We start from the raw sequence: 17,056 nt of genomic DNA, 5'->3' as shown, positions 1-17,056 counted from the left end.
ATATTTGTCATTTGTGAATATTCCTTTGGTGAAATGAATGTAAGGGGACTCTTGTGGCAGGTTAAAGAGAAGAAGCAAGCACACCAGGAGTACAGGGCTGCTATCAGAGAGGGACACGGTGCTTACCTAATGGACCAGGATGCCGATGTGAGTTTGCTTTCAGCTAATATGATTTTGAGATTTCCCAAGGTGATAGGACCCATATAAGCATTAATGAGGGTTATGATGCAAATAAAAGAAGTTAATGCATAAAAAAACAGCAAATAAAAGAAGTTAGTGCATACAAAAACCAATGCAATCTGTAAATGAAGCATGAGATTTAACGAGGTGCTTGGAAAATTAATGAACAAAAAAGCCCAATATATCGTAAAAGTGCTGGAATATGAACAAAACGCGGGTCTCATTTACAATACAAGAAATTGATGTAATATTTTTTTGCTTCAAATGCATTTTTCCTAGAATTTCTGCTAAAGTTCAGCACAAACCTTTGCTCCTAGAAAATCCCAAGTTGCACCTGTGATAAGTGGATATCATACAGATGAGGTATAGGTGTATTTTTTCATGCTCCTCAACTTGCAGGCATATAAGAATTAGTTGGTACAGTGCAGAATTTCAGTAACCGCATTATAATAAAACATGATTAAAAGGCTACAATTAGCTATTACTTCCTCTAGAAAAATGTAGCTTTGAAGCATACGAAATTCAAGGGGTAGGCCACCTTTAAGTTAAATTTTATAGAATGGCCTTTTCTTATCCACTTTTCCATTGGCCTTCCTTTAATCAGTTTCTAAACGGGGGTCAGTGACCCCGGCAGCTGTGTGAGGCTACAAATTAATTGTTATTACTTATATTTCGATTTATTTTTCAGTCTTTCATTTAAAGCACTGCCAGGTTGCTAGGGTAGATTGGGCCCTAGCATTTTGAGAGCTACTCAAATTCCAAACTAAAAAGCGAGTGAACAAAACGCTGAGTTATCAATATACCACAAAAAATAAAAAATGAAGACTAACTGCATATTTTATCAGAATATCACTTGCAACATCATAGTAAAAGGAAATGTAAAGGGGAACTACTCCCATTTGGATCTAAAACCATACCTAACAGCTGTGGAAGGCTGAGAGCACACGGAGCATTGCCTCTGCTGCTCTTACCCTATATTTTTTTTTTCGGCTGAGAGATGTAGATACTTATATACGGTGTACAAAGGAACCTGTTTCCCAGGATAGTGCAACTGTGACAGCTTAATGGTTCCCAGCATTAGAGAAAAATGAATAATAGATGATTACTTTTAACCTTAAAGGGAATACTAGAATGGGGGGAGTCAGTCAAATTGTATCTTTTCTTTACAATTAGAAATGTTGTGTTGTGCAGCTATTATAAAGTGAAGCCCTACTCTGTATTTTGGGGCCACACATAAAGTCTCTGAAACCTTGCGGCGCTTGTGAGGCTTGAACGTTTTTCTGCTTTATAGGACATATTCACAGTAAGTGTCGGAAACCTGCCCCCAAACGCCACAGTAATCATTAAAATCACTTACATAACGGAGTTGAATCTGGAATATGAAACAGTGGATTTCAGCATTCCTGGTACAGTGGCATCTTGGCAAAAGGATAAAGCTCTGAAAGAAAATACTCAGGTTTGTAAAGCTGAGGAGTCAATAACTTCCGTCTTTCATACCATGTGAAAAACAATAGATTGTTATACATTAAGCTACATGACCCACAAGAATGAATATTCATGGTTGATACAGTGGGTGATCCAAATGTGCAGAGCCAGACAAAGTATTATTAACGCCCAAGTCAATACTGCTTGGCCTGTTTTCCCCCAAAATACCCCTCCCCCGTTACCTACTCTTGCTGCTGCCACCACTCACATATTTTCTATACAACCCAAACCACTCACTCACTCACTCATATTTCTCCCTGCCAGTCATGCTTTTAGAATTGCACCCATCCAACAGCTGCACCCTAAGCAAGTGCCTCTGCTGCCTACCCCAGCCCTGCTAACCAGGGTGCTTTTCAGATCTGTAATTTGGATCTCCAGGCCTAAAATCTGCTAAAAAATTTAACTCAATAGGATTGTTTTGAATCCAGTAAGAATTAATTATATCTTAGTTGGGATCAAGTAGAAGCTACTGTTTTATTATTACAGAGAGAAAAAAAATTAGTTTTACAAATCAGAACTATTTGGATAAAATGGAGATTATGGGAGATGGCCTTCCCTTAATTCTGAGCTTTCTGGATAATGGGATTTGGATGACGGATCCCCTACTTACACTAGGAAAACCCACCACAAACTCAATATCACATATTAAAAGACATAGCAGAAATATGAAAGCATAAAACAATATAAAATGACTACACAGGCTTTTAGTAATGTAAGGTAAGGCAAGTGTAGAAGGGGTAAATAAAATAATTTAGATATTGTTTGACCTACCCCCCCATGCACAATATGCCAAGAAGTGCCCCCCCTAACCCCCTTCAAGGTGGTTGCGGGCCCTGCAAGCTTACAATCCACAAGACTCTACCATTGCAGTTGCATTTATATGCCCTTTATTCATATTAACTTGTCCATTTCATGTCCACCATTATAGAAATGTTCATTGTTTTTTGCAGGATACAGTAGAAAAAATCTGTGTTGAAGAAAGTGGTGTGTCAAAGGGGTAAGAATGTACCAAAACAGGTCTAACAATGTTAGGGATGTAATAACCCCACAGCTGGTCCAGGATTCAGCTGTAGCCTTTCCTATTTAGACACATACTTAGCTTCAGGCAAACAAGTCTTCATTTGCTTTAAATCTCTGTGCAAATGACAGCTGTGGTTTTGTATTAAAGGGAAAATGTTGTACATTATGTTTTGTGCTTCTGTACCAGCCCAAGGCAACCACAGCCCTTTAGCAGTAAAGATCTTTGTCTCCAAAGATGCCCCAGTAGCTCCCCATCTTCTTTTCTGCTGATTCACTGCTCTGTGCTGCTGTCAGTTACTGAGCTTAGGGACTGGCTCAAAATATACAGTACGCAGAATATAAATGTCACAGTATGAGGCTGATTAGTAATTAATATGAACAATTATTACATGGCAGCACAGAAACCAGTGCAATTAGAATCAGAATTTAATAATCAGCCCTGTAGCATCAGCTTATATTACAGACCAACCTCATTTTCTGCTGGATAATTAGTGACGAGCCCTAAGCTTAGCTTCTCAACAGCTGCTCAGAGCCCACTGAGCATGTGAGTGTCACAGACACTTTCCAAGATGGTGACCCCCTGTGACAAGTTTGAAGTCCTGGATCATTGCTGCTATTGAGAAGAAGGTTTAGTTCTCCTTTAAAGGAAAACTATACCTCCAGAATTGCACGTATTTCTAGAGAAATATATATGCAATATTTAAAAATATAAAAAAAAACAAAAACGTGTTTTTTCTTGGAATAGTTTTGCTTGGCCAGGTTGAACCTAATATTGTCTGTCATTGAGTCTTTACATTGTTTCTATTGCGAAGCTTTTCTGGCTTTTTTTGGCCATGCCTTCCCTAGTTATTGAAAAGTTACAGTTTTATGAAAACACTGTTCTAATACTCACCCTAGTCCTAGGATTATTTAAATTAAACATAGCAGCTAAAATCTTTTTTTTCTTTGGATGAATTTGATTTGTGTTTGTTTTCTCTTCTAGTTGTTTCTCTCTGGAGATGTCTGTCGAGATGTCTTTCAAAATTCACAGTATTATGAGTTACACTCACAATATTCTAATGAAAGTAAGTCATTATTGTGACTACGATTATTTTTTTAAATTTTTCTACTTCATGTAGAACAAGGGAAAGCTAAGTAGTGGTTAGCAGCAGAAATATTTTACTTGCCCTGACTATTATATGGAATACTCAGAGTCAGAGTCTTTCTGTGCTGTGTGGAAGGACCTGGGCGACTCTTTGTACTGTTTAGACTGCACAAAATAACCAAAAGTAACACCAACAAATGAACGTTTTTTAAAGTAATGAAAATATCATGTAGTGTTGCCCTGCACTGGTAAAACTGATCTGTTTGCACAGAAACACTACTATAGTTCATATAAACAAGCTGCTGTGTAGCAATGGCGGAAATTGAAATTAAGGCTTTATGGCACAGGTTAAATAGTGGATAACAGATAACACCATTATGTTCTACTGAGTTTATCTGCTGTGTAACCTGAGCCTTTTCTCCTTTGAATGGCTGCCCCCATTGCTACACAGCAGCTTATTTATATAAACTACATTAGTGTTTCTGAAGCAAACATACCAGTTTTACCAGTGCAGGGCAACACTGCATTATATTTTTATTACTTTAAAACCCTTAAAAAAATTATGTTACTGTTTCTTTAATTGCATAGTTTGCCTCTGTATTTCAATGGCAAAATACAGTATGCTATCGAAGAAGGAGTAAATAGAAACTATGGGGAGGGTGGGGTTTAAAGGGGCAATAAGCCATCTGGGCTCAAACAAAGTTCAATGAACACAAGGTCTGCCCTGAGGGTAACACATGGGGGTATGTTGGATAGCTTTAGTGTAAGACATGGTGGAAAGACGTAGAGCAGCTCTATACTATAATATTGGTCTGATGAACCAAGCGTATATTACTTATTTCCTTTATTTTAAAATTAGTGGCAGATTAATTAAAATTCAAAAGGGAATTCAACTAGAGACTCCAGAGGTGCCATCCCCCAGCGCTTACCTTTCCTACGCCGGAGGGGGTCCGGGAGGGCCTCATTGCTAGTGCAGAGAGTGCAATTCTCTTGCAGTACAAAAAAAGCTGCTCCTGGGGTACCTTTAAGAGATGCATTTCCGGTTTTAAGCACAGGAGTGGGAGGAGGGACAATATAAGCCCCGGGATCACCCCTGCTATTGATATTTTGTTATTTTCCATTGGTGATCATTTATTGTATTGCAATTCCTGTATAGAAAACCGATTGCAAAGCTGTGATTGCAACTGAAAAAGACAGTTCATTTGACGACGGGGGGTTTCGGTTGATAATTTATCTAGAACCTACCTTCCTGCAGTCTTCATGGAACCAGCCAAGAATGTGGGTGGAAAAACATCCCGATGAAGACAGTGAGGTAAAACAATGTTATTACAGCAAGTGTAAGATATCCAGACAATCATATTTCTAAAATCAGTGAAGGATATTGTGTTTTGATCAATAAAGAGAAATAAGAAAGTGAGATTACTTTTTTTCAGCTGTGAGTCAGTAGAGTGTTCAGGTGTCCAGCAAAGAGTTGACAGTAAAACTGGACATATATTCACTGATTTTGTTGTACAATTATCTGTGTGTGATTATGACTCGTATCTTTGACTATGGGGATCAGGTAGGTTTGAAAATGTCATCTGACGATACATCATGTTGACCAAAACTGCAGCTTGTCTTCACTGCCTGCTGTCAGCTCATGGGCCGATCTGTTGGAGAGTGCACTTAATTGGCCTCCTTAAAGGGATCCTGTCATCAGAAAACATGTTTTTTTCAAAACACATCAGTTAATAGTGCTATTCTAGCAGAATTCTGCACTGAAATCCATTTCTCAAAAGAGCAAACAGATTTTTTTATATTCAATTTTAAAATCTGACATGGGGCTAGACATATTGTCAATTTCCCAGCTGCCCCTGGGGTCATGTGACTTGTGCCTGCACTTTAGGAGAGAAATGCTTTCTGGCAGGCTGCTGTTTTTCCTTCTCAATGTAACTGAATGTGTCTCAGTGAGACATGGGTTTTTACTATTGAGTGCTGTTCTTAGATCTACCAGGCAGCTTTTATCTTGTGTTAGGGAGCTGCTATCTGGTTACCTTCCCATTGCTCTTTTGTTTGGCTGCTGGGGGGAAAAAGTGAGGGGGGTGATATTACTCTAACTTGCAGTACAGCAGTAAAGAGTGATTGAAGTTTATCAGAGCACAAGTCACATGACTTGGGGCAGCTGGGAAATTGACAATATGTCTAGCCCCATGTCAGATTTCAAAATTTAATATAAAAAAATCTGTTTGTGCTTTTGATAAATGGATTTCAGTGCAGAATTCTGCTGGAGCAGCACTTTTAACTGATTCATTTTGAAAAATTTTTTTTTCCCATGACAGTATCCCTTTAAAGGAGATGGAAACCCCCTAGGTGCAAAAACCCTCTCCCTTCCCCTGTGTTGCCCCCCCTCCCTCCTCCCCCCTGGCCTACCTGTCCCCCTGGGCAAATGCCCCAAACTTGTTACTCACCCCTCTGAGCAGGTCCTGTCCATGGAGTTGACAGCTAAGATGTTTAAATGTGTTTATAACAGGTATGAATGCTTTAATAGTAAAAAAGATTTCAGGTTTCATGTTTAAATTGAAAATTACTTTACAGCTTTTTATGTCTGGGTTACAGGTCCCATTTAAAGGGATTCTGTCATGATTTTTATGGTGTAGTTTTTATTTCTAAATGACACTGTTTAAACTGCAAATAATTCACTCTACAATATAAAATTTCATTCCTGAACCAACAAGTGTATTTTTTTTAGTTGTAATATTGGTGTGTAGGTGCATCTCAGGTCATATGGCCTGGTCATGTGCTTTCAGAAAGAGCCAGCACTTTAGGATGGAACTGCTTTCTGGCAGGCTGTTGTTTCTCCTACTCACTGTAACTGAAGGAGTCACAGTGGGACATGGATTTTTACTATTGAGTGCTGTTCTTATATCTACCATGGACCGGTTATCTGGTTACTTTTCCATAGTTCTGCTGATGGGCTGCTGGGGGGAAAGGGAGGGGTGATATCACTCCAACTTGCAGTATAGCAGTAAAGAGTGACTGAAATTTATTAGAGCACAATGTGTCTAGTTCCATATCAGAGCACAAGTCACATGACTGGGGGCACCTGGAAAACTGACAATATGTCCAGTTCCATGTCTGATTTCAAAATTAATTAAAAAAATATGTTTGCTCTTTTAGAAATAGATTTCAGTGCAGAAGTCTACTGGAGCAGCACTATTAACTGATGCATTTTGAAAAAAACACGTTTTCCCATGACAGTATCCCTTTAACACACACAGCCAGACCTATTAACTGAGATTTTCCATCCCTCCAACTGCATAAATACTCCTGATAAAATTGTGATAGGGACCTAAGATCATAAGCTCCACTGGGGCATGGATTTCAGAATCAGTATTGCAATCCAATTAATCCTGAGAGTGACTGCTAGAAAAGAAACTCCTTGCCTCAAGCATTTAAACTGAAAGTTTACTTACAGTACTGCCCACCTGTAATTATGGTCACACCTACTACAAAGGCTCACACACATTGATGTATCCTTCTGTTCCTCCAGGCATGCATGCTTGTGTTCCTGCCTGATTTTGAGACAAACATACAATCCTGGGATTTGACCATCTTACTTGATTGCTCCAATTCTATGGAATCCACTTTCCAAAGTGCAAAACAGATTGCTCTGCTTGCAGCCAACTTTTTTAATTCATGGCTCAGCATAAACATAATCAGCTTTGGAACAAGTAAGTCATACAATTAAATGTTCTTACTGAATTAACAATTAGAAATGTGATGTCTCTTAGTTATTCAGTCTCTGGGGCAAATTCCCTAACCGGCGAAAATTCGCCAGCGACGGCTTCGCAGCCATTGCAACACTTCGCCAGGCATAAATTCGAATTTTCGCTAGCATTACTTCGGCAATCAAAGCAAAGATGCGCTAGCATTGCCTAATTTGCATACGGCTGGAAATTATAAAGTTACCTGGTCGTATATGTTGCAGAAAATACAGTACATTACGTTACACAAGTCCAGAGAACCTTAATTAATAAAATAGAGTTGTTATAATGCACAAAAATAAAATATATTTGGGAGCACCTTCCATCAGGTTGAGAAACAAAAGATGGTGTGCAGGGTCCAGAGTGTATAGCATAAATAGAAAAAAAGGGGGGGAAAGTAGAACCATGAAGTTGCACCTACCCATCTGTCAATTTCAAAGACTTATAAGAGGCGTTAAAACGTAACTTTTAATATGTGTCTAAAACCATACACACAGAATTTATTAAAAAATGGTAAAGAATGGGGGGTCGGAATGACTGGAGACAGGGGGTTTGCAGGTGTATGCGTGCGCCTGTGAGCAGGCGAAATGGGCGTCAGGCACACTCTTTTAAGTAACGGTTAGGCGGGTGTTGGAAAAAGACTTTTATAAGGGGCACAAGCTCACTACCTTACCGGGAGGGATAATCTGTGGGTAAAGCGGTTGGAATATCAGCCTGTCTATATCGCTTCCTTATGCTCTGCAGCACTATCCGGTGTCTGGGTACGAAGAGCGTCAACTACCCCTTCAAAAAACACCGAGGCCAACCCCTTCACCCACACATTATCCCTCCCTTTAAGGTAGTGAGCTTGTGCCCCTTATTAGTCTTTTTCCGACGCCCTGCCTAACCGTTACTAAAAAAAAAGTGCACCTGACGCCCATTTCGCCTGCTCACATACAGGCTTTGTCAAAGGCTGCATGTGAGCAGGCGAAAAGCACGTCATGCGCTCCGGGAGGGGATCTCGTGTGGGTGAATGGGTTGGTGATGCAATTTACTCTAGAGGTTGAAAGGAATGCTTTATAGTCTTTTCCGCCGTATTTCAACCTAAGGTTGGTTGAATATATTGATTAGGCAATCGTCACCCCTTTACCCAGGACACGCATACGCCTAAAACCCCCTGTCTCCAGTCATTCCGGCCCCCGTTCTTCACCATTTTTTAATCAATCCTGTGTGTATGGTTTTAGCCACATATTGAAAGTTACGTTTTAACGGCTCTAATGTCTTTGGAATTGACAGATGGGTAGGTGCAACTTCATGGGTCTACTTTCCCCCCCTTTTTTTTCTATTTATGAGTGGTAATAATGAGCCTCTCTAGCGTTGGTCACTTCGCCCTTTAGGGAATCTGCCCCTCTGTGTGTGACATGTGACACAGTTAGAAGCTGGTTTGCAAAGGAATATTTTCTTCATGTACAAACACTAACGACTATGTGCAAGAAAATGGGCACAATACACCATGTTTTTTTAATTTTGCACCCTGCCATGCACATAGGCATAATGCAATAGGTCTCTGTTTTTGGTAGTGCTCTACTCATGATTGGGGGGGAAGGCATATAGGCTAGAGTCCTGCGCGGGTCTATTTTTGGAACCCGTACCCGACCCACAACCTGCAATCTGCAACCTGGACCTGCAACCCGCATTCTTACCCACTTGAACCTGCTGCCCGACCCGCAAGTACGTTATCCGCAACCCGGACCCGCCACCCAGTGACCATCAAGAATCAGGAAGTGCTGTCATTGTAAACTGGAAGTGACATCATCAGAAGTAGGCGTGATCAGAAAAAAGGAGTAAAAATCGATATTGAGAAGACCCGCACCCTATACCCGCACCCGGAACTTCTACACGCAACCTGTAGGGTTTTGCGGGTAACCTGCGGGTACCCGACCCACTGCAGGACTCTTATATAGGGATACCCCCTCTTACCTGCCTCACACATCCCCAACATCCAGACATACAAGATAGGGAGCACCAGTAGATTACCTTGTGCCCACCAACAATGTGCTCTGCTCCGTATGATGGATGTTTTATGAGGTGCAGAGTGCAGCTTTGAGCAATAGGGTTTTCTGACAATTATATGGGATGATAACAGTATTGACATGCATTAACATTTCTTTAATGCGTTTACCAACCTGTTGCCTAAAACTGCAAAGCTGCTGATATGTCCCACCACTGATGCTGTATATTTTGTGACTTACAGGTTTTAAGGAATTTTGCGTCTGTCCAAAAGAGAAGAACAACTTAATACCAGAGCTGGTGCAGTTTATTAAAGTAAGAGCCATTTCCTTTTTTAAATTGCAAGTGTGCCCCCTGTAGTGACGGTTTGCTCCAGTACAACCCACCCTTAGTAATGATACTGTATTATTTCAGTCCTTTCATTTGTTTATCTTCACTCACTGCCTTTTGGGCCAGAAACACATGGGAGTTACTGGTAGTGTCAGACTGGCCCACCAGAATACCGGTAAAACTTCCGGTGGGCCCACTGACTGTCAGTGGGCCCTCCTCCTTCTAAGCATTTGTTACAATTTCATGTTCATTTCCTAATTCTTTATGGAATCAAAGAGGCCAAATAGATTGAAAAATAGAGTATATCATATATAGAAAAGGTACTAAGAAAATAAAAAAGGTTAAGCGAGAAGTGGAAGAAAATTAGATTGGAGAATGGGCCCATAGTCTAGGTTTTCTGGTGGGCCCCAGGCATCCCAGTCCGACACTTACTGGTGCAAACAGTCCCAAATTATTCGCAGTGGCAGAACTACTAGGGGAACGGGGGGTGCCCCCTGCACCAGGGTCCACCGGCAGTTGACGCAAATTATTTAACTTTGCCAACGGGAGCACCTGGTGCCTATTAATGTGGTACCTATGAGTGTATGATCTCTTCTCTATGTGAAATTTTCCAGTACATTGTGTTCTTGGTCACTTCTATATCTATAATACCTTTCTGATATTTGTCTCTAGTATGTGTAACCTCTTTGCGTTTTACTTTCTAGATGGCCAAACCAAATATGGGAAACACAGAACTCTGGAAGCCTTTGCAGTCCTTATGTTTGCTGGCTCCTTCCTCAGGCACAATGCAAAATGTTCTTCTTATATCTGATGGACACATCCAGAATGAGAACCGTGTCTTTCAGATCCTTAAAAAGAATGCAGGGAAAGTGCGTCTGTTCACCTGTGGTGTTGGGTACGTAGTGCTCTCCCTTTATTTGACATGTATTCTTTGCCTTTGGTACGCAGTGTGGCACCTTCAGATATAGACATGGTGCTATTATTGCCAATTGAATCCACTTTTCCAGTATATTGCATTGTTTCTTTGACTTTGGATTTAGACAGATAAAAATATTATTTGCATAACCCATTTCATTGGTCTGATAACTTGACCAATATCTGCTTTTGGCATTGCTGTTGATGTTGTGGTTGAGGCAAAATCAGATCAGCATTGCAATAGCCATATAAATAACATGTCTGCTCAGCAATCTACACAGTTCACATACATTGTATTTTCAATATGCAAGCATTAAAGAACATTATTACTGCTAAACAGACAAAATATTATGAATTAGCTTTAGAAACGTGACTGAGACTGTGCCCTGGTCTGATGGAGTATTTGCTAATATTTTTCAGTGCAACAGCCAATCGCCATATGTTGCGGTGCTTGGCTCAATATGGTGCTGGGTTCTTTGAATTTTTTGAAGATAAATCAAAATCCAACTGGGAAAAAAAGGTAAGTTTCCTATCAATAAAAGTAATTTCTTAACAAGAAACTAATTATAAGATTTAAATTGAACCCACCATTTTGCAATTAAGCCAGAATACTGAATGTAAACTGTTTAACAGGCTATGATCCCCATTCTTCATTGTTAAAGGAGAAGGCTACAATTAAGTAAGCTTTATCAGAAAGGTCTATATAAATATACCAGCCAACCCTCAAAGTAATGTTGTTCTGAGTCCTCTGTCAAAAGAAACACCACATTTCTTTCCTTTTATTGTGTACATATGGGCTTCTGTATCAGACTTCCTGTTTTCAGCTTAAACCTCCAGGGCTAGGGCTTGAGCATGCTCAGTTTGCTCCTCTCTCCCTCTCCCTTTTCCACCCTCCCTGCTGTAATCTGAGCCCAGATCTATGAGTGAGCAGGGAGAGACTTAGGCAGGAAGTGATGTCACACCAAGCTAATATGGCAGCTGCTATCCTAAACAAACAGAGAGAGCTTCTAGACCTGTTTACTCAGGTAAGGTTAAACATTCTACAGAATAAATGTAGCATTCTAGCTTGCACTATTGTGGCTAATCTATTGGCAATAAACTGCTTCGATAGCTTTCCTACTCCTTTAAGGAATTTTGAAAGCTTTGACGCTCACTGGCCGACAAAGCTGCACTTATAGTGATACCCTAAAACTGGTCCTAATAAAATGACACTTATAACTTCTTTTCACAGATGGAGGCACAGCTGGAAAAAATGAATTCCCCTGCATGCACCAGTGCATCTGTTAAATGGGTGCAGTTCAGTGAAAATGATCCAGAGCCTGTGCAAGCCCCGGCACATATACCGGCTTTGTTCAAGAACAGTTGCCTTCTTGTTTATGGTTTTGCTCCTCGTTGCACTCAGGTACAGATTTTCTCTTGTCCTGTTGAATTCTGTTTCACTTGGACCACAGTTGCTTTCCCCTATTGTTCTATGCTGCGCATAAGTTTATTAGACTTCAGAAATATCTGTGTTGATATGTTCGACCTCTCTCTCTCTCTCTCTCTCTTACAAATGTAAAATTTTCCCTTTAACTGACACATTGCTAAACATTGGTTGAAGTGCAAAATATTTTGTTTTGAAGGTACAGTATTCAATATTAGCAGAAATCCATGCACCTGCCTATGCAGTATCTCAATCTGAAACCAAAAATACAAATATGAAGTAGGTCCTGCTCTTACAGCTCTTTTGGGAAAGCTTTAAACTGAATGCTGAAACATTTTTAATGACATTTACTTCCATTCAGCAGCAAAACATTAGTGGCTTTGGAGACAGTTGGAATTCCAATATATCCCATAGTTGTTTAGTTGAGTTCAAGGCTCTATGCAGGTACCTTAGGTGAGGTATACATTTTGCTTGATGGCGCTATCACATCTTGATCTATTGATACCTAATGGAGATTATATGGGAGCAGGAATGGGTATGGCCGTGGTATGGGTCTAACCCATAGCAACCATGCACCGGCAGCCTATTCCTTCCCCCTCCTTAGCAACTATGCACCTGTAAGTAGTTATTGGTCTAGAGCAGTTACAGTAAAAACAAACTGAAAACAATTTGCCCCGTTCCTAACAATCCTCTCTATGTATATATAGTCCTTGCATGGTACCACTGTGAAGTGTAGCTGGGCATGACCTCCAATTTGGCAATTGGAAATTTGCAGGGAATACTGTAGTTGATCCATTGTATTAAATAGATTTTTTATTTTTTTTTTAAAAAAACCTTTTACATTGTAGGCCAAGCTACAAGCATTAATCGATGACAAAGAACTGGACACTATGGCATCGACTACCGAATTACAGAAAACCACAGGAACGGTAAATATGAGGACGTGGGTATATTTTTTATTTTGCTCGCAGTTGTAAAAATGTTAGGATTCCCGAACCTCTACTTTCCCTGTGTATAATAGTAAGCTGTAAGACAAATCAGAGTTAGCAGAAAAATGACTTTTTCTTTGTTTACGCATCACTTTGTGGCCTTATTGGTGCCACATAGTTACATAGTTAAATCGGGTTGAAAAAAGACAAAGTCCATAAAGTTCAACCCCTCCAAATGAAAACCCAGCATCCATACACACACCCCTCCATACACTTACATAAATTCTATATACCCATATCTATACTAACTATAGAGTTTAGTATCACAATAGCCTTTGATATTATGTCTGGCAAGATATCACCCAAAGCATTAATAGAGGAAAACAGGTAAGTAATACAAGAGCACACGTAAAATTCATTCTGCTATTGGTTCTTTCTCCTCTATATATCATTGCTGTGAGATTTATTTGACGGTCTGGCTGGAGCCCCCCCTGAGATCAATGTAAACTGAAAGTAAAATGATATGTTTGGCATCTGGGACACAAGAGTTCCAATATCTTGTTCTGGGTTGTCTTGCGCGTGTCTATGCAGTCCTTGAACATGTTCCCAGCTCATTTATTATGATGAGGTCAAGGATGGGCACACAGTAAATCCAGTTAAAGTATTGTATCAAAATGCAGGCCTCCTGTTGGGTGCAGGTCTAAGGACAACTCAACCAAAACCACACCATCAAATAAGGTCTGTTTACTACTTCTCGTCATTTTCCTTCTATGCAGATGCTTCATAAACTGACTGCAAGGGCTGTTATTAGAGATTATGAAGATGGGTTCCTGCACGAGAAAGAACATGAACATGAGGTTTGCATCATATTCATAAAAAACTATCTTTATCAGTTTTAGGATTAATCTAGAGCTTTCTTGTCCATAAAATAAATTGAATTCAAAGGCCCACTCTACTTCCACCAATGGGTTTTATCACTCCCCATTTGAGTAATTCAAATAGCAGATATCAAAATTTTTGTAGTCTTAAAGACCAGAAATGATTATTTAAGATTATGGTATGTGTCTTCCACCTGCTCTGCATTTGTCTCCTTTATGTAGATGAAAAAGCAGCAGACAAAGTCCTTAATTATTGAGCTGAGCAAGAAGTACTCAATTGTCACTCAGTTTACAAGCTTTGTTGCTGTTGAGAAACGGGTAAGTAACCGAGTTCTTTTTTGTCCAATGTCATTTAATTGGCTCATGCTGAAAGTGATGCAAGTGCCTGTGTGATGAATAAAATTAACTTTTATTTCTCTTATAAAGCTTTCAGTGCTGATTTTTGCACTTGGAAAGTACACATTCTGATTTGGTTATATATCCCTCCAAACTGCAGGATGGCCTCCATATGAGATTTCAAATGTACGGGGCAATAAGAATTAAACTGTGCATATATATAGTGAAAAATGTGCCTCCTATTTACAAAAAGTACATATAAATTGTGGTTATTGATGTCATCAGTTATATAATCAGTGCTTAGTAATGTAAAAGGGACACCACTCACTGAAACCTATGTATTATTATAATTAATATACCCCCTATTCTAATATAATATAATATTCTAATTTCATAACCTATATAATTAATATACCCCCTATTCTAATATAATATAATATTCTAATTTCATAACATATATATATATATATATATATATATATATATATATATATATATATATATATATATATATATATATATATATATATATATATATACATGTCGAAAGCTGCAGCACACTGGGATTTATCAAAACAAAACTTATTTTATTGGATCGACGTTTCGGTCCACACAGGTCCCTTGCCCCCCTCCGTACACCCGGAAACTGTCCGGTAATGTACCCCTTGCTCCCCCGGTAGTTCCGCCACTGTATATACATATATATGTGTGTTTATTTGTGCACCATTTTTTGGTTTTGTGCGTATATATGTCTAAGTGTCACAGGCAGGCTAAATTTACAGGCAGCCTGTTACGTACTGTATGCGGGGAAGCCCGTGTACTGCCCAGAATTATTTCTAAGTGAACAAGAGAGCCCTGCCTTTCCCCGGTATTCACCGACGCCCTTTTGGGGCCCCAGACTTTCTGCTGCGGATAAAGGCAGGGATCTTGAACATGAGCAAAGTGTACCAAAAGATGAAAGAACCAGGGTAATGGCGGACCCAGCAGAGTACAAAAGCTGGCAACAAGAATAGTCAATGAACAGTGAAGATTCAAAAGGCAGGCGGCAAGAATCGTAGATTTCAGGATAGTCAAGAAACAGGCAAGGTTCACAAGGCAGGCAGCAAGAATCGTAGTCAGGCAGGGGTCAAAACCAAAATGGAAATCCAAAATATTGCTTAGCAGGTTCAGGGGAGCTGAAGATAAGCTTGAGCAAGTATTTTTGACAGAGATGGGCTTTTTAAATTCAAATTTGCTGGGAAGCGTGACATCACCACCGCCGCTGTCTTCACAGTGCATTGCTCATGCGCTCTCCGGAGTCCGGACACCAGAGCTGGATAGACTCTGGGAGCCAGACGGGCTTCAAGGTAGGGGCACACGCCGGTCTCCCGGAGCGTGTTACACAACCTTAGGTCTGAGAGGTGTGCCACCATATGGTGCAAGATAGTGTGGCTGCCACAACAAGGCTCTAGATGCAAGGACAACAGTAACCATGTGTACGGAACGCATTTTAGGACATTCTGCAGTGAAATACATGTCCTTCATGAGATGTCCTATGCCTTCGAAATGGCGCATCGGTTTCTTTTGCCGTCACTCATTGTCCAAATCTGCAATCACACCTCCGTCCTCTAGCCTCCCTTCTGAGCTGTCAGTCATACGAACTCCGCCCTCAGTCCTCCATCCTACACCCTCAGTCCTCTTCCTTTCAGTCCTATTCCTTCTGCCCTCCCTGCTCAGCCCTCCACCCTCTTTCTTTTCTTCAGCACTTCCCCCTCAGATCTCCCTTTTCATCCGACACTCTTGTCCCTAAGTTTCTAAAGTGGTTAGCGACGGCGGAAGGAAGAGGACTGAAGGAAGAGAACTGAGGGCGGAAAGCAGAGGACTGAGGGCGAAGGATGGAGGGCTAAGGGTGGAAGACATTGGGCAAAAGGCTGAGGGCGGAGTTTGTATGACTGATGGCTGAGAAGGGAGGGTAGAGGATGGAGGTGTGAGTGCAGATTTGGACGATAAGTGACGGTAAAAGCAACCAATGCGCCATTCCGAAAGCATAGGACATCGCATGAAGGACGGGTATTTCGCTGCAGGATGTCCTAAAACGCGTTCCGTACATGTGGATTACTCATTGTCATGAATTCCTTGGATCCAGTCCATAGGCCACTTGTTCTCCTACTCTGCTCAACAGTCTGTGCCACTTAAAAGGAAAAATGGCCAGTATATAGTTCATTTTTATTTAATATACCAGCTCTTTCCATCTTATGTGCGTAAAAATATTTTCCTTCTGTGTTTCATTGAACAAGAAGTCCTGGTTTTTGTTGCAGCAGATTTAGCCCCTCTCATCCTGTTGTCTGGAAATGGTACAGAAATACTAAGTGCGCATAAGATATATGAATATGCCTTTTTATTACATTCAGGATGCACAAGAGAAACCAAAGGACTATGTACCAAATGTACTTGAAATAATATCTGCAGAAGTTGTTGATATATTACCATACATGACATGGGAAACAGAGAAGAATAAAAAGATAGGTGTGGTGAGTACATCCTGTTGTGTGCTGGTGTGTACCTTTACAGGAAACTGTAACCAAAGTATATGTTGCACATGTGGGTACATCATTAATGATGTATGTGTTGCAAATGAATACATCAGTGGGGAAAATGCCTTGTCTAGTTGCAATGCATTGAACTGTAAAGCCATTGGCACACATGGTCATATTTGGGAGTTTTGCCCCCTGTGGTTTCCCAGAATTCACTACCATGGCCTCTGC

At 40.3% G+C, this 17,056-nt stretch overlaps 1 protein-coding gene across 35 annotated transcripts in view; it reads left to right on the top strand.

Annotated features, from left to right (window-relative positions):
* The window catches only part of LOC108709018 (protein mono-ADP-ribosyltransferase PARP4), a 104,014-nt gene that overhangs the window by 31,053 nt on the left and 55,905 nt on the right, over positions 1-17,056 (top strand). For all 35 annotated transcript variants that reach the window (XR_005965927.1, XM_041584529.1, XM_041584526.1 and 32 more), the window contains exons 17-30: positions 61-147; positions 1,472-1,636; positions 2,616-2,662; positions 3,668-3,749; positions 4,926-5,081; positions 7,299-7,479; positions 9,746-9,816; positions 10,536-10,726; positions 11,167-11,266; positions 11,978-12,148; positions 13,018-13,098; positions 13,875-13,955; positions 14,199-14,294; positions 16,703-16,822. Coding sequence is in view for 34 of the 35 variants with exons in the window: in XM_041584529.1 (XP_041440463.1) it covers positions 61-147; positions 1,472-1,636; positions 2,616-2,662; positions 3,668-3,749; positions 4,926-5,081; positions 7,299-7,479; positions 9,746-9,816; positions 10,536-10,726; positions 11,167-11,266; positions 11,978-12,148; positions 13,018-13,098; positions 13,875-13,955; positions 14,199-14,294; positions 16,703-16,822 (1,629 nt within the window). In the remaining variant the exon portion in view is untranslated. The remainder of the gene's footprint in view (positions 1-60; positions 148-1,471; positions 1,637-2,615; positions 2,663-3,667; positions 3,750-4,925; positions 5,082-7,298; positions 7,480-9,745; positions 9,817-10,535; positions 10,727-11,166; positions 11,267-11,977; positions 12,149-13,017; positions 13,099-13,874; positions 13,956-14,198; positions 14,295-16,702; positions 16,823-17,056) is intronic.

Source organism: Xenopus laevis, chromosome 2S (assembly GCF_017654675.1).
Source record: "Xenopus laevis strain J_2021 chromosome 2S, Xenopus_laevis_v10.1, whole genome shotgun sequence".
Taxonomy (NCBI): Eukaryota; Metazoa; Chordata; class Amphibia; order Anura; family Pipidae; genus Xenopus; species Xenopus laevis.
The sequence above is the reverse complement of the archived record's forward strand: the minus strand, read 5'-3'. Positions and strand labels throughout refer to the sequence as shown.